Source organism: Mesoplodon bidens, assembly GCF_964165515.1.
Source record: "Mesoplodon bidens genome assembly, chromosome: 5".
Lineage (NCBI taxonomy): Eukaryota > Metazoa > Chordata > Mammalia > Artiodactyla > Ziphiidae > Mesoplodon > Mesoplodon bidens.
In genome coordinates, this window is record NC_138161.1 from 72,960,185 (window position 1) to 72,985,445 (window position 25,261).

The window sequence follows — 25,261 nt, forward strand, 5'->3', positions numbered from 1 at the left end:
CATAGAAAACAAACTTATGGTTACCAAAGGGGATAGGGGTGGGGATATATTAGGAGTTTGGGATTAGCAGATACATGATATTATATATAGAATAGATAAACAACAAGGTCCTACTGTATAGCACAGGGAACTATATTCAATATCCTGTAATAAACCATAATGGAAAGGAATCTGAAAAAGAGTATGTGGGTGTGGGTGTGTGTTAGTTTCTGCCGTACTCTAGAAACTAACACAACATTGTAAATCAACTATACTTCAATTTTAAAAAATATAAGAAAAGTCTATAATTCAATGTGAGTTTTAATGAAATTTGTAAGTTCATTACTAAAACTCCTAAATAATAAAGAGCTCATGGACATGCCCTTTTACCTACAGAGATTGGATCAATGGTACCATGTTTGTTCCTGGAACTTTGTTAAATAAACTAAAACATACATTCTTTACTTAATGAGGAAATTTAACAGGGGTTAAAAAGGTATGGATGTGAAAGCTCTGTTGATAATTTCAGACAGATTGGGATTTACCCTCTCTGTGCCTCAGTTTGCTCATCTGTAAAATGACAGCCCTAACCGCACCCGCTGCCTAGGCCTGTGTTGGGGATTAAGTGAATCAACACAGGTAAAGAAAGCACTTAGGATAAAGAAAGGTAAAGGACAGGTAAAGAAAGCACTGTGTGCCTGGTACACAGCAGGTGCTCAACTAATGTTCACCATTACTGTTATTATTACAGACTTACTCATTGTGAGAGAGAACAGCTATATTACTTAAAAGAATGAGGAAAACTTCAACTGATAAATTTTTATTTAACAGTTAGAAATGCAAGTTTAACCAATAAATATGCCTTATTACTTAGAGAAACTCTGAATTAGGATTGTTAAACACGAATGTAAGTGTTAAGATTTATTCATTGATCCTAATTCACTCATTCTAATCCCAGTATCCTGCACTTATCACAGTTGGAGATTTATATATGTTTAATTATCTGATTAATGCTTGCCTCTCCCACTACTTTATGAAGTGTGGAGACAGGGATGATCTCTCTCTTGACTGCCAGATTCTTAGTCCCTGCCATATAGCCGGGATCTCATAAATGATGAATGAAAAAGAACCAAACAAAGGACAGTTCTCTGCAACAGGTACAGGAAAAACAGAACTTTCTGGATGGGTGAGATGCCTGGTGTTGAGATACATGTTGGTAAAAGGAAATCCGGCTGATATGCTCCCCTTGGTGGGGGCTGTCTCCTCTCATTCAGAGGCCAGAAACTCAGCTCTTGCCAGGTGAGCTCAGGACTCAGACCCACCAGGACTGGCTAGGTTGGCCAGGCTGGCCCAGGAGGGGTCTCCCTCTCAGCTGGGCTTCATCACCTTAGTGCTAGATTATCATCTCCTCTGGTCCTAGACTCTGTGACCTTCACAGGCAAAAGGACCAGTAAGAATAAATGTTCAAACCCAATCAAACTCTGTATCTCAGTGGAGACAGGACAGGATTTATTAGCCTCTAAGTCTAATTTAGTGGGCTGAGCAGATATTAAAACAATCAAGGTCACGTCAATTTTACAATAAAAAATGGGTAAAATTATGACCAAACATGACAGTGGTCTGCTAGCTCTTTGTTTGGGCTGCTATTTCATATGGGAACAACAGCAGTGATAACAACAATGCAGCTTCAGCTGTAATTTAGAGGTAAAGGGGAAAAAAGGATATAAGCACTGGCTGTTACCAAGTTTTCAGGAAAAAAAAACACCTAAGGGCTAACTCAGCTTGTTGCCAGGACCCCAAGGATCTTGAGGAAGGCTAGGCTGGACTGTGGAGGCACCGAGGAGGCCCCCCTCAGACGTGGACCCCCACATGGTGACCCAACTTACTGACCACAGCAGGTGACAATGAGTAATAAGGAAGGCAAACCCAACACCCACCATGTGACTACCACCCAGAAGTGGCGGCCCATCCAGGCCGCCGCCGTATTTGCCTGGAATAGCTTCACATGGCCCCCTCCCCCCAAAACTAGTCCTCTGGCTTTTATGCTTCTCTTCCCTACAATCCACTCTCCCACAGTGGCCCAAATAAGCTTTAAAAAATTGTTCATCAGTTCACGTTTATACCTTCAATACTTTTAATAAGCTCTTTAATACCCTTCCATTCCAATCTGAATAAAATCCAGCCTCCTGATTATAACCTACAAAACTCAGTGCGATCTGGTCCCACTTCTTTCTCCATTTTTGCACATGCCATGTCCCCCTCCTCACCGTGTCTCAGTCACACTGGGCTTCCGTCAGCAGCTAGAAAACACCTGGGTCTGTTTTGCATCATGGCCTTTGCACTTGCAGGATTCCCTGCCTGGATCTTGCAAAGCTGGCTTCTTTTTATTCTTCATCCAAACTTCAATGTCATTGTCTCAAAGAGGAGCCCTCCCTTCAAAGGCATTTCTCCCCTCCCCTAGTGTCATTTTGTGACAGGACCTTCCATTTCTTATCTTTCACAACTACTAAAGTATTCTGTAATTGTTTCCTTTGTTTACTTACTACCTGGATCCCTCCACTAAAATGGAAGCTTCTGAAGCCAGGAATTATGTCCATCTTATTCAGCCCTCTGTCCCCAGTGTCTGGGACAGAGACTGGAACATAATAGGCTTCCAAAACACATCTGTTGAATGAGTGAACAAGCAACCAGAAGGCATGGGTTGATGGATTTATACAAAAGGTATAAGGGTATAAAATATAAGAGGGTGATGATGGGTTTATACAGAAACATCATGTAATAAGCTTTTGTAATATTCCTGAAAGCTGGCCCAGAAAGATATTAAGCCAACTTGGTAATTAACATCAGCCAAGAGCTCCACAGATTTCAGCACTATCTGAGCTGCATATGCAACTTATTTGCTATCTGATCATCCCTACCATTGTTCCACACACTTCTGCCCTTTGCATCTTAATCCCTAACCACCAGACTACAGAGACAGGATAACAAATGGAGAGAGAAAATGGAGGGAGGGAGAAATGTTTTTGAAATTACAAAAAAATCTATTGGTAAGGTAAATGGCAATGTTAGTCATTAAAATATAAATAATTAAAAAATCAAACCACTTGGTTGGCAAAGAGCTGTGAGACTCAGCTTAAACTCAAGTGATTTATTGGAGGCAGAGCTGTGCTACCAGTATGAGGCAGCAAAGAAGTCCAGATAAAATGTTTATCATTTGTCAGGCAACACATTGTTCTAACTCATCTTTCCATATGTACCACATTTTGGAGCTTGATTATAATATGCTCTAAATAAAGATTACTCACCATGTCTGCCAGCTGGGGAAGAAGAACAGAGGAGGTTGGGTTATTATTGGGTAGGGGAACAGTGTTCTGTATTGTGTAAGAAATCATGGCAGCCAAGGCTCCACCTTGTGAGCTTTTTGTAGATGACTCAAAAACCAAGGCAACAAATAGGGTTTGGAGAAATGCAGACAGATCCAACATGTTGGTAAAAGCACAGGTCCTTCTGTAGGGAACGGGATGGGAGAAATAGGAGGGCCATAAATCAGCAGCATACAGCCAGCTGTCAGAGGAAAAGGATTTCTGCCTGGGCGGGAACATTATGTTGCAGAGAGGTGCACTGAATTTGGAAAGTTAAAAGGTCCTAACCACTCTTTACTCTAGATTTTCCCCATGTAGATATCTATAGCTATCAATTACATATATGTATACATATATGTGTAAATATATGTGTGTGTATATATATATAATATATATATATATATATAAACATCAGAGATGGATTTGCTCATAAGTAAATGAAGCTTAAACTTTACGACTGTACTGTCCAATATGAAAGCCATTAGCCTCATGTGACTATTTACACTTGAATCAATTAAAATTAAATGAGGGACTTCCCTGGTGGTCCAGTGGTGAAGAATCTGTGTTTCAATGCAGGGGATGCCAGTTCGATCCCTGGTTGGGGAACTAAGATCCCACGTGCCGCGGGGTAACAAAGCTTGTGCGCCGCAACTACTGAGCCTGTGAGCCACAACTAGAGAGCCTGCGTGCTGCAACTAGAGCCCACATGCTCTGGAGCCTGTGAGCTACAACTAGAGAGAAGCCCGTGCACTGCAACGAGAGATCCTGCATCCTGCAACTAAGACATGACACATCCAAAAAAAAAAAAAATTAAAAAAAAATGAAATAAATTCAGCTTCTCAGTTACACTAACCATCTATCAAGGCTCAAAGTCCCATGTGGCTAGTGGCTACATATTGAACAGTGCAGTGGATACTTCCATCATTGCAGAAAGTTCTGGACAGCACTGCTCTCGACCTCTCACCCACGGGGCCCCTTGCAAGGCCTTGAGAAGGGCCCTAGCCATGTGTTCACATGATCATATGATTTTATAATAGAAGTCAGTGGTTGTGATTTCCTTTCTTGTTCTAAAGGACACTTTTGAAGTAGTTTTGTACCTACTTTTGGATTTATAATTTTGTATTGAACCCCTCAAATTTTAAAAGATCAGAGTCCTCATCATACTTAGATTTATCCTTGAGTCATCATAGTTCACATGGCTCCCATGTCAGAAAGCCCACTCTGCTAATCCAGCCCCAGAGCAACCAGTCTTCACCACCCAATGCATAGATTTTGATTCCCACATACGGATGGCTCCATTCTGCTACAAAAAGGCAGAGTCAAGGTCAGCACTGCATTCAAAGCTTTGTAAAGTCTGTGTCTTTGAGACTGATGCTCTCTACAGAAATGGGCTCTAATTTGTCTATCTTCTCCCTTCAAATACACTTTCATTTTAGAAAACTGAGAGACTTCCAAAAAGCCTGGAGGGAACTGTGACATTCTTTTGAGTCCTAGTATTTATTTGGGAAGTTGTTACACATTTGTAGGTGAACATTAAATAGCCGACTCTCTCCTCATCTTGTCCATGGCGTTCTTTTGATGCTGCTAACGTGTATTTTTTTTTTTTTTTTTCTTTTTGCGGTATGCGGGCCTCTCACTCTTGTGGCCTCTCCCGTTGCGGAGCACAGGCTCCGGATGCGCAGGCCCAGCGGCCATGGCTCACGGGCCCAGCCGCTCCGCGGCATATGGGATCCTCCCAGACCGGGGCACGAACCCGTATCCCCTGCATCGGCGGGCGGACTCTCAACCACTGCGCCACCAGGGAGGCCCTGCTAACATGTATTTTGATAGAAGATGCTGCTATAAGGGTCTCAAAGCAAATTCAAAAGAGCATTTGCCAAATCAAAACGTCTTTTTGCTTTTAAAATTTTGAGAGTAAAGAAAATAAAGGCAGAATGAGTAATTTTAAAAGCAAATGAGTCTAATTCAAGGTAGTCAAGCACACCTTCTCAGGGAAGGAGTAACAAATGATAAACAGAAGTCAGGGCTCCCACCCACTAGGACACCCCTTTGGCATGGCTGGCTCTTTTACACCAGCTGAATTCAACACTTAGTTATTGTCAGGGGTTAATCACTTTAAAAAGTTTAATGTGACTCCCCACTGATTGATTTCACCATCAGGGGAGTTCTGACCTTGTGTCTCCATTTTCCCCTGATTAAAAGCACCAGATATAGCCTGACTTAGTGCTTGGAAGCATTTCTATAGACATGCTGGCAGCCAGAGAGGGAGTCAATAGTCACCAGTGTATGCTGCCTCAAAATATACACAGTGACATCTCTGATTTTAAGAAATTGGCTGGTAAATTGTCTCAATTTTGAGTGCAGAATTTGCTGCTTTTCTTCTATGAATGCTGACACCCGGGTGATCATTCTAAGTGGGGTACTTACGACTGTGGTCCTGCACATGCTGGATGAGCTCACATGTCTGCTCAAAAATAAAACAGAAGGAATTAACCAACAGACTTCCAGGTCCTAGAGTTGAGAAATAAATGTCACAGGGCGCTCAGGCTCCTTTGGAGCTATCAGGTACGTACGGAGAAGGAAGGTAATCCTTTGGCCCCTTTCACACCCTAGGGAAACAAAAAGAGTGTGGTTTCAGGGCTTTGGACACACACATCAGGAGCCAGAATGTGCATCAACATTACTCTAAGAAAAAAAATAAATTCTTAACGTTTTTATTCTAAGTTCAAGGGAGAAAAGAATTCATGTAGGATACTCATCACCTAATTAACAATAACATTCTAAGGGGAATAAACTGTAAGCAGTGAGCGTCCAATGGCCACTTTCCCCCAGATGCATCTCTGGATGATAAAGGTTGTCCAGAAGCTAAGGATGGAGCTGACAATGAGACACTGGCAGGGAGACTCTGGAGCAGGTCCTCAGCCTAGAACTAAATAAGCCTGAACCATCCCCTGTGCCTGCCCGTCCTTAAGGCAGAGGTACAGAATTCCCCAGTGCTTGACCTTGGCCACTGGGCAGCCGCTGAGCAGAACCTAAATCTATTCCCGCCACTGGTTGGATGACAAAAGGAACAGACTCAAACTGAACTTCTGGAAAGGTAATCCCCATTGTCTTCCCAAAATGAACAGATATATCTCTGGGTTGGGGATAGAAAGAACAAAGTGGAATTGGTTTGAATTTCATGTGTTCAGTCTCAGCTTTGGAACAGGAAGAGTCTGACTGCTCTCACACAGAGACAGGGAAAAATGCGATGGCGCCCCACCCAAACTCCCAAAGAAAATAAGTTCCATGTGAATGCAGCATTGGTAACTTAGTTATTAATTTCCTCTCACTTTCCTTCATTCACTGATAACTTACTGTGAGAAAAGGGCAAGGATTGGCCAGATAAATAAAATTCACTGATCATTGAGAAACCTCATTCTAGATGAAATGAGAAATCTCTTTTCATTTCCTCCCTCAATTCTCCCCACCACCCAAGAAATGGCAACTCATATTTAATCGACATTTTTTTCCCTCCTCTGAGCACATTAAAGGTGGAAAAATAGTGAAAATCGTTGCCAAACTGCAAAGACTGAAAGCACACACATTTGGATAATGAAGACTTCAGGCACTGACTTTTTATTTGGAAAAGGAGCTGATGTGATTTATGGGTTTTCAATTTACCTTGCGTCCAGGAGGTCCCAGCTCCCCAGGGGATCCCGGCTCTCCTGGAAGCCCAGCAGACACCTCAAAGCAGAATTTATTTACTTTAGAATTATACATACATGTTTGTGTGTTTGTGGGTGTGGGTGTTTTACATTTCAAAAGCAATACACTTTCATTTTAGAAAATTGAGAGATTTCCAAAAGGCACACAGAAGGAAAAAAATCCTCAGCAACCTCTTCTCCCCAAATAATCCTTGTTGACATTTTGGTGTCTTTTCCTCTGGTCTTTTATTTGTTTATCCTTTTCGTATTAATCTACACATATTTTAATATATTTTTATACTTTTTCCTGTTGCCTTTTAAACTAAATATATATCTTGGGGCATTTTCATGTTACTAAATATTTTTTCACAAAAATCACCTTTCATGGCTGCCATAGTATTCTATTACATGGATATACCATGATTTATTTAATCAGTCCATTATGGTTGGCATTTAAGTTTGCTGTTGTTGTAATAAGCATGCCACTATAAAGCCATATGTGAAATTCTGATTATTTCCTTAGGGAACATTGTTAGAACTAGAATTGCTGGGTCAAGGGAGAAATTTTTATCTAAATAAATTTTTATCTCAACTTATCTAAATTTAGTAGGTGACTAAACTGAAAAACAAACACATGAACAAAACCCCAGAAAAATAAAAAGTTAAATATAAAAACCTTTGAAGTAACTACAACAAAAAATATTTAGCAGTTGGCTGGAAATATTTGTAGTAAAATGGGGAATAACAGCAGTAAATAAAAACAACATTTGTTGACTATTTACTTTATTCATGTGCATTCAACAGTATAATTTATCATAAAGAAAGCTAGAATTTAGTTTAAGAATTAGGAAAATATTCCTTTGCTCATTTACAATGTCATGTTTTTTATAAGAATAAAAAACAAAGTTGTCTAAAATCAACTTAATTTGTAAAAGCATTGCCTATGGAACAGCAAATAATTATTGATGTCCTTTAGGTCTTCCAATGATATTTACAGCACGCTGGGTTGAGTAAAAAACAAACAAACAAAAAAAACCTTACTGATCATATTTTATTTAGAAGATATAGATTAAGCTCCAGGGCAAAAAAAGGCAGATTGAACATTGGCATTTACTTTTGCTCCCTCCAATGTCTTACTAAAATAATAGTAAGCATATTTTTTAAAAGGCAAAAATGTGACAAGCATGGGGAGAATGAGAAAGGAGACAATAACCATCAAACTTCGGAGGCTGGAAAGCAGAAGTACCAGTGTTAAATGACTTAGAGCTGAAAAAGCTGAAGCCTAGGCCAGCAGCAGGGAAAGCCAAGAATCTGTGTGTTTTATAACACACTCTCAGAAGGTACCTCCAGAAGTGGAGGTAAAGGAGAGAGGTTTAATAAGGCAGATTGGTTGAAGATCATTTTAAGAATCCCCAAGCCTCCTGCCCATTCTCTACCATTGGATGAATGTCCCTTCTTCCTCCTCAGTGACAGAGGTAAAACCGAGGTGTCTGCACTAGGAAACCCCAGGCAGAGCTGAGGGCCAGTGGTATACCATCCAGAAAATAGGGTGATCAAATGAAGGTGTGGAATAGATGTGAGACCCCTAGAAAGCTGGGGTTCCCAGAAAGCTGGCAGCCAGAACTTCACCCTGAGGCAGGAGATTGAAAGAATCTTCTCAGGGGAATCTGACTAGATTTGAGAAGAAAGACCCAAAGATGCTGATATTAGACGTTTGCTAAGTAACAACTCAGACCACTCTTCAGTGACACTTGTAGTTGATGAGCCCACCCATGTCCTCGGGGTTTCCAATCTGAATTTTTGTCCTCAACTCTTCAATAGAGAGAGTTAGCCCATTCCCCGGAAACATGAGAAAGAGAGAGCAGGACAGAAAAAAAAACACACAGCAGGGAACAGACTATGTTGGGCAAAGAAGGCTCCAAAAATACTAATTTATATCCTCAGGGAGATGAGATGTTTCAACCATAAAACAAGAGCAGGATAGTATAAAAAAGGAATATTCTGACAGCAAAAAAATGAGTGCTTGAAAATTAAACTATGAGAGAAGCACTGTAAGATAAAGTCAAAGAAATCTCCCAGAAAGTAGAGCAAAAAGCCAACTTTCAGTGAAATAGGAGCTAAGTGGCAGAGGGATTGTCAGGTTTTCCTAACAAACCTTGTGAAATTAGTTGACTCTCTAAACCAGTGGTCCTTAACTGGGGGGTGGGGGGGAATTTTGTGTTCCTCAACCCTGACTCCTGTAGGGACATTTGGTAATGTCTGGAGACATTTTTGGATGTCATAATGGTGGGGGAAATGTGGATGATGCTGACTCTAGTGGGTAGAGGCCAGGGATGCTACTAAACATCCTGCAATGCACGGAGCAGCCCCACAGCAATTATCCAGCACAAAATGTCAGCAGTGCTGTGGCTGAGGAACCCTGCCTTGAAGTATGTGCATGTGTGTCAAGTTGATAAAAAGTATAAATAAATACAAACATACCTCTATACCCAAAATAAGATAGGTTAAAAATCATGGCAAATTAAAAAAAAATGCTTCAGTTGGGGGAAAAAGGTGAAGATTTAGAAAACTGAAACTAGGAATGTAATCATTCCAAGAGAACTAAAAAAAAGAGACACTCAAAGATTTATCACTAAAACCTTCCAATGGGAACTTCTGATCTTTCAAAGGGAAAACCTGGAAGTTTTCAGTGTCTAAACTTCAAATTCAAAAATACTCACAGAGATGTAGAGAAAGCAGCATGGCAGGTGAAATAAGCAAGTTAAAAAACAGTGATGAAGGGCTTCCCTGGTGGCGCAGTGGTTAAGAACCCACCTGCCAAGGCAGGGGACATGGGTTCAAGCCCTGGTCCGGGATGATCCCACATGCTATGGGGCAACTAAGCCTGTGTGCCACAACTACTGAGCCTGCACTCTAGAGCCTGCAAGCCAAAACTACTGAGCCCGCGTGCCTAGAGCCCGTGCTCTGCAACAAGAGAAGCCACTGCAATGAGAAGCACGCGCACCGCAATGAAGAGTAGCCCCCACTTGCTGTAACTAGAGAAAGCCCGTGTGCAGCAACAAAGACCCAATGCAGCCAAAAATAAATAAAAATAAAAGTAAATTTATATTTTAAAAAAAAGTGATGAATTGTCCAATGTGGGAAAAAAATTCAAGTAACCAAAGGCCAAGAGAAAAAGATGATATATTTATTCCCCATTAGTTTATTGTTTTTTAAAAATGATTAACGTGCCATTGGGCAGCAAGGGAACCCAAGAAACTGCTGACCATGTTTGCATGCCTCCAATGTTCAAGGGTAAACTACCTCATTAACAAGTAGAGGGAAAAGATCCAGAGAGCTGGATTAATTTGAAAGCCTTTTCAAATTATCTTTCTTTTATCAGTCTTCTTCTTCTTCTTCTTTTTTTTTTGAGAACAAAAATGTTAAAGGATAGTCATCCAAAAACATGTATGAAGAAAAGAATTATATCCAGGAAACAGTCCTCTTGGGAAAAGCAGGATGGAGGGAGATAAGTTTCTTTATTTTGTACCCCTAAAACCCACATAAATAATCTCTTCACATAAAGTTTTTGTTATACTTTTCAGGAAAAAAACAGATCAGAGTAAAACTAACTATGGTGACAAAACTGAAAAACCACCTCAAATAATAGTTTTATCAGACTTTGTGTTTTTCTTGTCCAGCAATTGACATGGTATCAAGATCAGTTTACCTGATCAGTGCTGTTCTGAAGAAAAGAGATAAAGATGGTCTCAGGAGATAATTGTCATAAGATTTTGTCTCTTATAAAGCCACCATCTCAGTTTTGCAGCTTATGATATATAAAGAGTCAGCAAAGGCAAAATCCATTCTTAGCACACGAGAACCCAAGGCAAGCTCGGGATGCTGATGCTTCTGAGGGTGCTGGAGATGGGTGTTTATTCTGAGTGGCCCAAAACATTAGGCAATGTCTAGGTCCTCCAGGGAATAAAAAGGACACATTCATTATAGTACATTATTTTACATAATAAATGGAAACTTTCTCCTAGAGCTCAAGAGATACTTTCTTGAGCTAAATTGGGAGAGGACCACCTCATTAAAGTAGTTTAACGAGACCTTAACAGGGGAGACAAGATGCCAGTGGGCATTAAGTTACACGAGATCTGCCGGGGGAATGGGATTAAACTGGCCATATTTTGTGGTGCAAAAACAGTTTTGACCACAAGGATTCCTTAAGAAACAACACACAACTTATTTCCAGTGTTAAGAATGGTACCTTGTCAACCAGATCAGGTGAACTTGGTCACTACGAGCCTTATTGCTGGCAATGAAGGATGAGTAAAATATCCATTTCCCTTTCCCAAGTTTGCCTTAACAAAAACCACACGTTTTACAAGTCTTTGGGACCAAGTGACAACTCAAATGACTGTAAAAGCATGAAAAAGGACTTCCGTGGTGGCGCAGTGGTTAAGAGTCTGCCTGCCAATGTAGGGCACACGGGTTCAAGCCCTGGTCTGGGAAGATCCCACATGCCATGGAGCAACTAAGTCCGTGCGCTACAACTACTGAGCCTGCGCTCTAGAGCCCGCGTGCCACAACTACTGAGCCCACGTGCCACATCCACTGAAGCCTGCACGCCTAGAGCCCGTGCTCTGAAACAAGAGAAGCCACCACAATGAGAAGCCCGAGCACCGCAACGAAGAGTAACCCCCGCTCGCCGCAACTAGAGAAAGCCCGTGCACAGCAATGAAGACCCAACGCAGCCAAAAATAATAAAATAAATAAATAAACAAACAAACAAAAAGGACTTCCCAAAGTAGCTGAGGTTGTAAGGCTTTGCAGCCTGAGAAACTTACCATCTTGCCTCTAGTGCCCTTGGGTCCAGTTTCTCCTAGACCACCAGGGTCCCCAACCTCACCCTAAATAAGTTCAGAGAAATAAAATAAAATGGTTAGTAAAATCAAAGGGATATATCTCATTGTATTTTTATACTGATTCCAACATGAAGACATTTTTCACATATATTTTTATTTTTAATAGTCTTCTTTGAAGTGTTCCCCCCAATAACCCCTCATTTTTAAATTCTCAACACAGTACACTGGAGCCTCACTGTTTTATTTTTCTGTCTCTCCAGCCAGAACACAGCCTCCTTGGAGATATGAACTGTGCTTTTCATTTTGTCCCTTCATCCAATCACAGGACCTAGCATTTACTGAGCTCAGTCAATCTTTCCAGCAGAAGTGAAAGCCTTAAGGTAGAGGACAGCATCCCTAACTTATTATCTGAAGGTGCCTTATAAACACGTTGGGAGAATTGAGGCAGGTGAGATCAGGTAATTTTGGTTTTCCTTACATTTTACTTCCCTTTGAGCAAAGAGGAAAATACATATGGTAAAGGGGAAGGAGTACACATGAGGAGAAAAATAAGGATGATTTCTTCCTTTACTTATGAATTAAAAACTAGAAATGAGGGACTTCCCTGGTGGCGCAGTGGTTAAGAATCTGCCTGCCAACGCAGGGGACACGGGTTCGATCCCTGGTCCGGGAAGATCCCACATGCCGCGGAGCAACTAAGCCCGTGTGCCACAACTACTGAGCCTGCACTCTATAGAGCCCGCAAGCCACAACTACTGAGCCTATGTGCCACAACTATTGAAGCCCGCGCACCTAGAGCCCGTGCTCTGCAACAAGAGAAGCCACTGCAGTGAGAAGCCCGCGCACCGAAAAAAAGAGTAACTCCCACTCTCTGCAACTAGAGAAAGCCCACAGGAAGCGACGAAGACCCAATGCAACCAAGAAATAAATAAATAAATTTATATTAAAAAAAAACTAGAAATGAAATATTATTTTTAAAAGTCTGCTTCCTCCTTCTCCCCTTTCCCCATAAAGTTTTCTTTTTATTCATTTATAATTAACTATCCTTCTATTATCCTATAATACATTTCATAAGCCCAGGAGTATCTCTGATTGATCCCTAGTTAGTATGAAGTACACGGTACCTTAGGTCCAATTTCTCCAGGGAATCCTTCTTGCCCCTATAATCGACAGTGGAGAAAATTAATATATGAACATATCACCAGGATAGGCTTATATTGACTTTAATTTTGCCTGCTGCCTTATTTAGTTTAAGTGCCTCTGAACCGAGGAAGGGCCAGAACAATTGAAAATGAAACTGTATGGCATGATTTGAGAAACTAACTCCAATTTCTAAATTAAACTATTTACTGGTCTCACCAAAATGTCATAACAACCTAAGACCAAATGGGTAAATGCACACATCTGAGGAATTACACATCAGCTCTCCTTCAAATGTAGACATTCGACAGGATAGTTGGCCATCTGGCCACGTGTTTCTGAAACAGTCTTCTTAAATGGGTTTCAATTTTGGGGAAGAAATTGGGGAAGCCTGCCGTCTAAATTTGATCATTTGTTTTCTGGTCCTCTGTTTACCTTCTTTGGCCACAGACTATAGTTGAAGAGGTATGATAATCCTCATTTGATGAAAAACATATTTTATTAAGATAAAGTTTATTTTCTGATCATTAAAAGTAAGATCTCCTCAAATATATTTAAAATGTAAAAGGATAGAAAGAAGAAAAATCACCCAAATCTCACTTCCCATACTGTTACTATAAATATTTTGCATATTTTCTTTAATCTTTCTAAATGCATTTCTAAAATGCATTTTAGCACAATTGGGATAAGTGTTTTTTCTTATTACATTCTGATTTTTACTTGACATTGTCACAGAAGTTCTATACAATTATGTATAAACATTTACATTCATTTTAAAGAGTGGCTAATATTTCAATGCTATAAGCTACTCAATAGTTCCATTTTTAACAAATATTAAGGTTGTTTTCAATTATTCTCTATTCTAATGAAAATTTCACTGGAAATACTTCATTCATTAGGGTTTTTTTTTTTTTTTAAGAAATTTTAGCTGTTTGGGGTTTGTTTATTCTTCCAGACAGCCTCTTGCATCATTCCCATTGGGATTTCATTTAGAATTACATTGATCCTTTATAATGTTTTAGACTTTCCAACAAGAACTTGGTATGTCTCCATTTATGAAATTTTATATCTCAGTAATTTTGGTCATAGGTCTTGAACATTTTTGTAGAAAGGATATTCTTAACCATATTATGTTTTTGTGGATGTTATTATGATTTCTAAGTGGTTATTGTTGGTATATAGCAATCACTGCTTTTGATAAGTTTATCTTACTTCCAGACACTTAAATATTCAGTGACAATATAAAGTTATAATTCTGATAGAAAGTTACAAGGTTTAATTTTGAAGTTACTGCTTGGCCCAATGCATTTGGAAAGGCTCTGTAAAACTTCTCACTAATGATTAGAGTAAACATAGAGGACAAATTTTGGAATGCCTCCCTAAGGCTCTAGATTAGATGTACTATTCAGGCTGAACTAGTCAGGCCCTGGCTGCACATCTCTGCAAAGAACAGAAAATTAATTTCAGGTTTCACTTGTTGCCTGGCCCTTAGGTTTAAGTTGTTTTCTTTTTTTCTACCATATTCCCCACAAAATATCAGCAAATAAATGATCAAAATCTATCTATAAAGGTCCAAGTCTACCTTATTCACTACTTTCTTTTTTCTCTTAAATGTGACCATAAGGAGCAACAAAAAATAAATGGAAAATGACCAGCTTTCAGTCGATGTGTCTTACCTTTGCTCCTTTACTTCCAACACTACCATAACCTGGGTTGCCATCATCACCCTGTAAACAAAGCAATTATTTACAAACATCCCTTACTGCAGACAGAGGCAGGCTTATTCACAAGAGAACTAGACAGACAGTTTTTTGGTTTGATTAGGAAAAATTAGGCAGCAGGATTCTCCCTCTGGGGCAGGCCACTGACATAGTGGCACTAAAGGAAACTCTCAATAACAGGCACAGACAATGCACTGTCCCTTAATCTCACTTGTCTCATCTGTAAAGATGAATAATAATTGTACCTGCTCATCATGTTATGAGGATTAAATGAGAAAATTTCAGGTGTGTAATAATCTTAATAAAAGAATGTAGAAGTGTTATCTCTCCTGGATAACATTTGTATTTTAATACCTTAGCTCTAAACCATTTTCAGTTTTCTGGATAAAAGTAAGATCTCCTAAACGTCTGGGCACTGGCCACTGTTGGATCCTTGTCAAGGTCTTAGTGAGAAGCCCCGAGCACTGGGGGAAAGGTGGGCTCAGTTTCCCATGAACAGGTTTGGATGAGAGGAAAGAATGCAAGAAAGGTTATGGGGTTGTTAAACACAAGTTTTGTCCATTTTATCATTTGGCTTCAAAAGCATCCCAGCCAGGATGCTTGGTACCTGGGAAGTTGCTACCTTGGAAAAGCTGGTCAAGAAGAGGATGAAATCTCAATCACTAGAAAGCTCTACAGCTAGATTGGGATGTTATCTTCAACACGCTCTTCAGAGAACCACACCTGATGTCTATTGAACTAAAAGGATTCCAAGAGCCAGATCAAAAGTAGGAATAAAATGCAAACCGGCAAGCCTCGAGGACCCCAAAGGCCAACGGCTCCCTTTTCTCCCACAACGCCAGGTTCTCCCTGTCAAAGAGAACAATGAAATGTGTCCTTATTAGATTGTTTTTGTAAAGGAAATTAGAAATGATGGCACCAAGACAAGAATTTTCAACTGCATCCATGTCTATCACAGTGACAATGACTTTGTGGCCAGGACTGTGTCTGTAAGCAATACAAGAGGAACTGCTGTTGTTGGTGAGTGAAGTCTCCTCCATTGATAAATGAAGCCCCAGCAAGTCTGATGTATTGTTTAGTGCAAGTTGCCATCTTAGCAGCTCAGTGCTATGAGCCGCACCCTTGGAAATGTCTTACCATGAGTCAAAGAGGAGGCTCTGTACTGTCTTAAAAAATTAACAAAACAGTTTGCCATGATGATCCATGAAAATCTTCTGGCTGCTGCAGAAACAAGAGGCCTATTAATCTACTTTAAATCAAGATAGCCAAGGTAGCACGACATCCCTGGCAATAGTTTCTGACTTCTGACTAATAGAACACCTACTGTGGATTATAAATCAACCTCAGTATTACGGTGAGGAAATCCAGCTACTTGGGAAAGTTAACATAGGTTTACAAAAGAAGGTTAACTCCTCTTCTTAAAAAAAAATAGCTTTTGGGGCTTCCCTGGTGGCGCAGTGGTTGACAGTCCGCCTGCCGATGCAGGGGACACGGGTTCGTGCCTCGGTCCGGGAAGATCCCACATGCTGTGGAGCGGCTGGGCCCGTGAGCCATGGCTGCTGAGCCTGCGCGTCCGGAGCCTGCGCTCCGCAACGGGAGAGGCCACAGCAGTGAGAGGCCCGCATACCGCAAAAAAAAAAAAAATAGCTTTTAAAGTTTAGATTTTAAATGTACAAAATGTTGTGAAGACAGTACAGAGAGTTCCTATACATTCCACATTTAGCCGCCTCTATTGTTAATATCACATTAGTTACATTAGTAGGAACATTTGTCATAGCAAATACATGGATATTAACTCTAACTAAGCCCATACTTTATTCAGATTTCCTTAGCTTTTACCACTTAATCTCCTTTTCCTGTTCCAGGACCCCATGTCTCTGTAGGATCCTCTAGACGAGGAGAGTTTATCTGGTTTTCTGGTTTCTGATGACCTTAACAGTTTTGAGAAGCATTGATCGGATATTTTGTAGAATGTCCCTCAGTTGGAGTTTGACTGATGTTGTGCTCATGATTATGCTGTGTTTTATGAGTTTGGGGAGAAAAGACCACAGAGGTGAATTGCCCTTTTTATCACATTGTATCAAGATTATATCCTATCAACATGGCTGGCACTGTTGATGGTAACCTTGACCATCTGGCTGAGGGAGGCTTGGCTAAGTTTCTCCACTGTCTAGTTATTCCCCCTGCCCTTTCCACAAAGCTTTCTCTGGGAGAAAGAGTGTGGAAGGGTGCCCAGCCCATGCTGAAGGAGTGGGAGTGGTTTACTCATTGTTAAGGACAGAATGACAACACAGTACATGTGAGGAATCCAAATGAACAAATGTCCACCGGCACTGACTGACCCCAGGGGGCAGGCAGTGGGAAGAAAGAGGGTTCCATGGAAGGGAGGCAGAAGATCACCTGCCCTGAAGCCTTTCCTTCAGGGTGGTGTCCCCCACAGTGTGCTCTGGGGGGCACCTGCCTCCAAATTACCTGGGGTCCACGGGCAAAAGGAAATTCCAGGACCCCATCGGTATCAGTCTCTGGTGGTGGAGCCCAAGGATATGCCTTTATAAATAAGCTTCTCAGTGGATTCTTACGCACACTGAAATTTGAGAACATCTGCTTTAAGGCAGGAAGACAAGGGAAGCCATGAGGCTTGTCCAGGGTCAAACACTTTATTATTGGTTACAGCCAGGTGTTGAGCTCAGTATTAATTGCTGGGTTGCTTGCCTCCCTGGGAACTTGAGCTTAATAGAGTAAGGCAGGAGTAAGTGTCTGGGGCTCATCTCAGTTAATTATGAGTCTAGAAGACTTGGTCCACCTTGGGGCTGCCCAAAGGGTTTGGGTTTGCTTTGAGGGCACTTACCCCCCAAATTCTTGCCTCTCCCATTCAAAAGTCCCTCTTATTAATAATGATATTCTTTGGCACGACTACCCTGCTCCTATCTATCTCCTTCCATACTTCTTTCTACACACTCAGCTGCATCCCCCTCTAGGGTCCCTCCATCCCTGTCTTGGTCCCTTCCAACACACCCCATGGAGTGCCTTCATTTCACATGCAAACCTTCACTATACACCCATGATGTCTGCACACACACATCCTCACTCTAAGATAAACTGTGTTCTTACCAGTGACACCACTTCTCCTCCAGCCCTCTCCAGGGCAAGAAGGCAGCAATGTATCTCTTCCAAACTTTCCTTTCCAGACCATTATTGCTACACCACATGCTCTAGTAATCCCTTCCTTTTGGAGCTGATTATCCTTGTCATCCATGGATCACATTTCATCCTGCAGTCAGCTGTCTTTGTAACACTCGGCTGCTGGCTCCATCATGTCCGCGCTTCTTAGCAGTTCTCCATTCCAGTGCTCGCCCCTCTGCTTATGCCCTCAAGAAATTTCTCCATTAATTATCTACACTTTCTCACATCTTCAACTTCCTCTTTTCTCTCTGTTTTTCTTTTCTCTGTTTATAAAAGTAAACTACAGCCCCTCTTCTTATGCCCTCAAGAAATTTCTCCATTAATTATCTACACTTTCTCACATCTTCAACTTCCTCTTTTCTCTCTGTTTTTCTTTTCTCTGTTTATAAAAGTAAACTACAGCCTCTTCTATCATTGAAAACAAATAAATAGCCTGCTCCAATCTGTTCTAGACCTTGCCAGTACCAGCAGTTAATGTCCCATCTCACCCCCAAAGCCTAGTTTCTCCAAAGAGTAGTTTACAGCCCAGCATCCATTTCCTCCTCATGAACACATTGTTCAGTCCTCTGCAGCCAGTCAATTGCTACATTTTGGAATCTATTCTTTGGCTCATTTAGCCATCAGATGTGGTGGCTTCTCCAGTCCTCTCTTTCTTACCTGCTTGATGCCAGCTGAGACTCCTGACCTCCCTTTCTAGGACTCTCCTTAGCATCCAGTGTACTTTTCTGCTTCTTTCCCATCCTCCACTTACCCTTCTTACAAATGGTCATCACCAAGAGTCCTTTTAAACTCCAAATGATTCTGAAACCTCCATCTCCAACCAGTCCTAGACCCTCTCCTCTATTCCCCAAACCAAGCATTTTGCCTCACTCCTATTCCTCACTCTGACTTTCCCACTTCTGTGATGGGGTTCCTGCTCATGCTGGAAGCCCAGAGTCATCCAGCCCTCTTCTCTCTGCCTCAGTTCCCTCTTGAGAGAGCCCTACAGTCATCATGGGTCCCTCCTGTCCTCACCCTATTAAGTCATCCAATCACTGCTGGTCTTGGAGACTGTGAGAGGACACCAACCTGCCTCCTAGCTTCTAATCTCTCAGCCTTCAAAATAGTCCCACACTGAGTTGCCTATTTAAAACCTTCCAAAGTCTGGCTGTGCTTGTACATGCCAATCACAAATTGTAAATAACACTGTGCTGGCTACCTAGTCAAGTCAGTCACCACAGACTTTCTTGTTCTTTATGGTCCCCCACACAGGATCGTTTTTCATCCCCCAAATACCGGCTCATGGGGTTTTTCCAATCCTGTGCTTTCCTTCACATTATTTCTTCAACCTAAATTCCTCATGCCCCTCTGCTTGCCAAATACTTCTTACCTTCCAAAGTCTACTCAAATTCTATATCCTTATGATGCCTCTTTTCCCAGCCCAGAAATACTTCTATTAACACTATGTTTAAACCTCCATTTCAGTCTACTATCCCTGACTAGTGTTTCATGTCATAGATTCTTGTCTTGAAAATATTCTCAATTCTGTGGGGTTGATTCTATTTCATATTTATCATTACACAACCCAGAAATTCTTTCATGAAACAAATATTTTCTAAGCACTTATGACATGTCAGGTACTGTTCGAAGCTCTAGGGATACATCGGTGAGCAAAACAGACAAAGATATCTGCTCTCCTGGAACTGACTTTAGTCCAGCTGAATGGCAGTGTAGTGTCTTGGTCTTTAAAGGTATTCAGCGAGAGTTTGTATTAATGGAGGAAAGAAATAAAGGAAGAATAAAAGAAGAGAAGGAAGGGTGGAAGGTGGGGGGGAAGAAAGGAAGGCCTGCCCTAGAACAGTTCCCCTTCCCTGATATCCTCAGCTCAGATTGGGTGTAGCCTCTTGTGAGATGATGCTGAGCTGGATTCCCTGACTTCATCTGGGTCCACACCCATGTCCTTAGATGCTGCTGGCTCTCTAAGAACCAAGCCAGGGTATAGGGACAATGAGATATGTTCTCTTTTGTGTTGAAAGGGCTCTGGCTAATATAACCAGACACACTTCCCTTGAGGAGAAAACCTCAGCTTTGGTGTGTATAAAAGAATGTGACTTACTTTATTCCCTTGGTTTCCCACACGACCTTGACTCCCTGCCTCTCCTGTTGGTCCTGGAAGACCCTGAAACAAAACAAGGATTGCAAATATAGCTGAACATAAAGCAGCTTTCCTTGAAACATTCTGTGTCTCTTCTAAGAGGAAAATGAACCACAGATGGGAAGAGTTATGGCTTTGGAAAAAAGTATCACAGCTGTCAAATGAAGACTAGTAAATAAAAGAAAATTAATAAAGTAATTCAGGCCAGATGTTGCCTAATGATTGTGTTTCCCTGTGAGTCTTCTCTTCGAAAGAGATTTTAGTTTCTCACTGTTTTGCTGTTATAGCAGATGTTGCTAAAATGTCTAAAATTTGAAGAAGGCATTTCAGATGACGTTTGCCTTGGACTGTATTATTCCTGGTTCCTCGTTTTGAAAAAGCATGTTGTTAAGGTTACCTTATCTTTATTTGCAAATAATATGATTAATACAATAGAAAACTCAAGAAACTTTACTAACAATAATTAGCACTCATAAGATATGTTCAGGTGGTACAAGATAAATATTCTGACATCATTTTCTCTTTCCTAGAAAAGTTAGAAAAGTAAATGTAAATAAATGTCCATTTATCAATATGAGAAAAAAACTGTAAAATACTCAGAATAAATTTAACAAGAAAGATAAAAGACCTACATAAAGAAAGTTTTAAGATTTTACTGAAGAACATAACAAAATTTAAACAAATGTATAAATATACCATGCATCAATATGGAAAGTCTATTTGATATAATAGAAGTCTCTCTAATATTCTAGAAAGCATACTTTCTTGGAACAGCTTTAGAGCTGAACATTAAAAAATTCCAATTCAGAGGCAGCCCAACTGCCTTCCTATGTTATTGACACTTGGGATCGGATTTTTCCTTGGGATATCCAAACATATGGCAACAGAAATCTCTTTTGGTTAAACTGTTTACAGGTACTTGTAAATTGTCCAAACACCAGTGAATTGAAATCATTTTCACATTTTTTTGCCATGGTTACTATAATTTAAAAATAAATAAACCAAATCTGTGTAATAAGCATGATACTTAGTAAGTTCATTTTATGAGAAAAAAATTAACATTAACCTTTTCATCTTTTAAAGAATTAAAGATGTAATAAGTTGGACATAAAAAAAAATCCTAATAGGAAAGATTGTTGAACAATGAATTAGTTACTAGGAAAGATAATAATGATCTTCCCACAACCTTCCATTTTCCTCTCTTCCTCATCTTAAAAAAGAAGTCTCAATTTCTTCATCCTCCAAAGCTCTTAACACTTTCCCTTCTAACTTTTACCTCCATCACTGCATGGAGCTCCCATGACCTGCATGTTCAATCCAGTTGACTTTTTTCTGCTCTTACCTTATTTGAATTTGATCATGTGTTCTTTGAAACTTTTCCATTAATTTCTGTAACATCAAGTTACCATGGTCTTCCTGGCCCCTTTCTGGTCTCTTCTCAGTAAACTTTGAAGATTTTCTGTCTTCTATTTGCCTCTTAAATCTCCATGTACCCCAGGGCTCCTCTAACCTTATTTTCTCACTTCATCCCCTCTTACTGAGTGACAGCCCATATATTTTCACATACCACTTCCACAAAATGATTCCTAAATATATGACTCTGGTCCAAACCACTCAACTGAACAGCAGAATCATCTATTAAAATGCCTATTGGGTATTTCATAGGAAATGATTACCAAAGAAAATCATATTTGCCACAAGTCACGCTCAGTCCTATTCTTTTCATAAGGAATGGTGTCACCCTTTACTCTCTTGAAACCCAATCCAGAAACCTAAGAATCATCCTAGACCCCTCCCTCTAGTTCATCTCTCAAAATCAATCAGCTAAAAGTCCTATAGGTTCTATCCCCTTTCTGTATTCATCTCTCTTCCATTCCCATGGCCATCACCTACGTTCAGGCCCTTCTTGCATTCTTGCCAAAATTCCAGGCTTCCCTGAATGTAGCCTGGCCTCGTTCTAATCCATTCTCCTTCCTTTTTCTCTTTTGATTTAAAATGTCAGGCTGACGATGCTATCGCTTTGTCTGAAATTCTGAATTCTGAGTAGATTTCAGAATAAAATTGAAGGTCTTTATTGATAAGTAAAATCCCTCAAAATGTGGGTATTGCATGCCTCTGCAGTCATCAGTCACTCTATGGTCATGCTCATCAAACCATCTGAAGTCCCCAAATTCTTCCCATTGTCTTATGTCTCCACACTTATGCAAGATGTTCCCTTAGCTGTTCCATTTTCCCATCTAGGGAGAGGTACAATCTCCCTTTCTTGAAAATCTTACTTTTAGCATCACTGTTTCAAGAAGAAGACCTGAACTCCCTGGCTGAATTGGGCCACATAATTATCCCACAGATTCCTCTACTCTGTAGGTAGTTGTTCATTTATTTCTCTCATCCACTTGATGCCAGCCTGTGCACCCCTTGAAAGAAGGGGCACATCTTATTGAATTCATATCTGTGGAACTTAGTATTGTATGTAGAACCAATCAATCCACCCATCCATTTCTCTATCTATCCATCCACCTATCCAGGAATGGTCCCCAAGAGGGATGAAATAGTGTGTTTAACTTGTTGGTCTTCCATATGAAATTTTCATGTACTTCACATGTACATGAAACGTACTTCTGAAGTAGAGAGATTTTAATTGTCCTTGACAATAAGAAGTATATTGGAAATCTTGCTTAAGAGCTCACTTTTTATGCTTCCTTCAGACATAATGAGCTCTATGAGATGAAGGAGATTTCTCAGAGATTACTTCCTGTATAGTCCCCACAAGCACACGCAAGCACAATGAGAGATAATCCTGTTTGAAACTCCTTCAAAATAAAAGATTTCTTGGATGGATGGATGGAAATGGACAGTCTTGTAATTAGAACATCAGAAAACCTGATCCTGCTTCCTGTGCAGAATCACACAAAGTACCAAACCAGGGTTTGTGACTGCTTGAATGGGGCTTAAACGTCAGTGAATTGTTACCCAGATATATTACCCACTCAAATACAGCTGGTTGTAAAAGAGACTGTGTTTGTAAAGGAAAGAAGGAAAATTCCCTGCCACCCCTAAGATATCAAGAGTCAAAAATTTGCCTGGATCTGAGATCAAGAGCAGCTGTGGAGTATAAAGAGGAGCTCAGGGCATCTAAAGGGAAAGAGCGTTAGCCAAATCTCCATTGGCTTTGTTGTAATGACAGCCCTTTATTGAGCATTTATTTTGTGGAAGGCACTGTACTAAGAGGTATATATTTATATATAGGCTTCTTCAATCCTTACAACAACACAATGAGATACATATTCTTTTTTTCTTTTAACATCTTTATTGGAGTATAACTGCTTCACAATGGTGTGTTAGTTTCTGCTGTATAACAAAGTGAATCAGCTATACATACACATTTATACCTATTTCTCCTCCCTCTTGTGTCTCCCTCCCACCCTCCCTATCCCACCCCTCTAGGTGGACACAAAGCACTGAGCCATGAGGCTGCTTCCCACTAGCTACCTATTTTACATTTGGTAGTTCAGATACATATTCTTAACACCATTTTACCACTCAAAAACAGATTCTCAAAGCAGTTAACCACAAATCACTCGGTTAATAAGAGGATGAGATGGGAACGCAACTGGATTCTGACTCTAAAGACTGAACTGCCAGCCACTCTGTCTGCTGTTCTGAGGCCGATGTCTGGGACAGGATTCCAAAACTCTTACCATCCATGCACCAGCTGAGACTGGAGTTTTAAAAATGTGAATCTCCAAGCTTGATGCAGGAGGCTGGGCCCAGATCTAACCTCCAACATGGGGACTTGGGCTGGGGATCATGTTCACTTTGAGACTCTGACACAGAGTCCTTGGCAATCACAACTGCTTAAGTGAGGATAGAGAGGAGGTGTTTAGAGGAGGTGTAAATGTTTTAAAAATGTCCTCAGGTAGCATCTTATCACAAGGGATTTTACTAGGAGTTTGGGATAAATGGCTGGGGCACTGCCAAGAACACTTTGACTTTGGATGGGATATGGCAGGGCAGGGGCAAGAGGTGTGGGTTCTTCCCATACTTAAAAGGAATCTGTCTCAGTTTTATGGGGGTAAAATCTTTTCTACACTCACAACCAGCAAATATCATGCTGGGATGGAACAACTCAAGGAGATTAAATGCTCAGCTTCTGTAAGAGTCAGATATGAGCTAAGTCTGAGAAACAAAAATCAAGAGACCAGCAAGGGGTGGGCTAATGCAAGAGCAAACCCCAAGACACCTGAGAAGATGCTGCCCTGGATGGTGCTAGTGTAGGAGATGGCCCCCAACCTCAACTTCTGATCCTTTTTCATGCACCCTACACTCCATCCACATTGAACCATTTATGGTTTCCCAAACTCACCTTGATCTCTTTTCAGACAACCTGGTTCCTTTCCTGTGCCTGCCTCTCCCTTGGACACCTGGAAAACACCTCCTTATCCTGCAAAAGCTAAGCCACTCTTCCTCCTTTAACTCCATCCATTCTCCCACCACTCTACCTTGGGTATAATTCTATTTTAACATTCAGTACGTCACATCTCAATTATTTGTTTGCATGAGTTTCCTTTATGAGACTGGGAGCACTTTAGGCTAGGGTCTATGTTTCATTCACCCTTTTATTTTACTACAGGGCCTGACACACAGGAAGTGCTCAGTACATGTTTGTCAAGTGAGTAAAAGAAATGGTTGATGGGGCTTCCCTGGTGGCGCAGTGGTTGAGAGTCCACCTGCCGATGCAGGGGACATGGGTTCGTGCCCCGGTCTGGGAAGATCCCACATGCCGCGGAGTGGCTGGGCCCGTGAGCCATGGCCGTTGAGCCTGCGCGTCCGGAGCCTGTGCTCCGCAACGGGAGAGGCCACAACAGTGAGAGGCCCGCGTACCGCAAAAAAAAAAAAAAAAGAAAAAAGAAATGGTTGATGGATCATCCAATCTGGATTATGCAGAATGATGAAATTCAATGACTGCAATATAGATTATATATTGTTATAGTGTTACTATTATTATGGCCTTCCTTGGATTGGCATTAGCATGCTTTGGGCATAAAATGAGCCTGTTAACTTAGGTAATGTTGATGCAATATAGTAGTAAAAACATTTATATGATGCGTATTATATTGCAGGCACTGTTCTAAGCTCTTATATATATTAAAGCATTTAATCTTCGCAACAGTTCAATGTGGTAGCTATTATTACTATTCTCAGTTTA

General features: G+C 40.8%; 1 protein-coding gene across 2 annotated transcripts in view; it reads right to left on the reverse strand.

Moving 5' to 3' along the window:
* COL6A6 (collagen type VI alpha 6 chain) overlaps window positions 1-25,261 on the reverse strand; it is a gene marked incomplete at its 5' end in the record, with an annotated part of 107,210 nt that overhangs the window by 28,699 nt on the left and 53,250 nt on the right. Inside the window, 9 exons of one of the 2 annotated variants that reach the window (XM_081236041.1) lie at window positions 3,285-3,296; window positions 5,769-5,805; window positions 5,915-5,950; window positions 7,005-7,067; window positions 11,860-11,922; window positions 13,002-13,037; window positions 14,694-14,744; window positions 15,525-15,587; window positions 20,017-20,079. In XM_081236041.1, the coding sequence (XP_081092167.1) occupies window positions 3,285-3,296; window positions 5,769-5,805; window positions 5,915-5,950; window positions 7,005-7,067; window positions 11,860-11,922; window positions 13,002-13,037; window positions 14,694-14,744; window positions 15,525-15,587; window positions 20,017-20,079 (424 nt within the window). The remainder of the gene's footprint in view (window positions 1-3,284; window positions 3,297-5,768; window positions 5,806-5,914; window positions 5,951-7,004; window positions 7,068-11,859; window positions 11,923-13,001; window positions 13,038-14,693; window positions 14,745-15,524; window positions 15,588-20,016; window positions 20,080-25,261) is intronic. The other variant, XM_081236040.1, reaches the window with a different exon arrangement.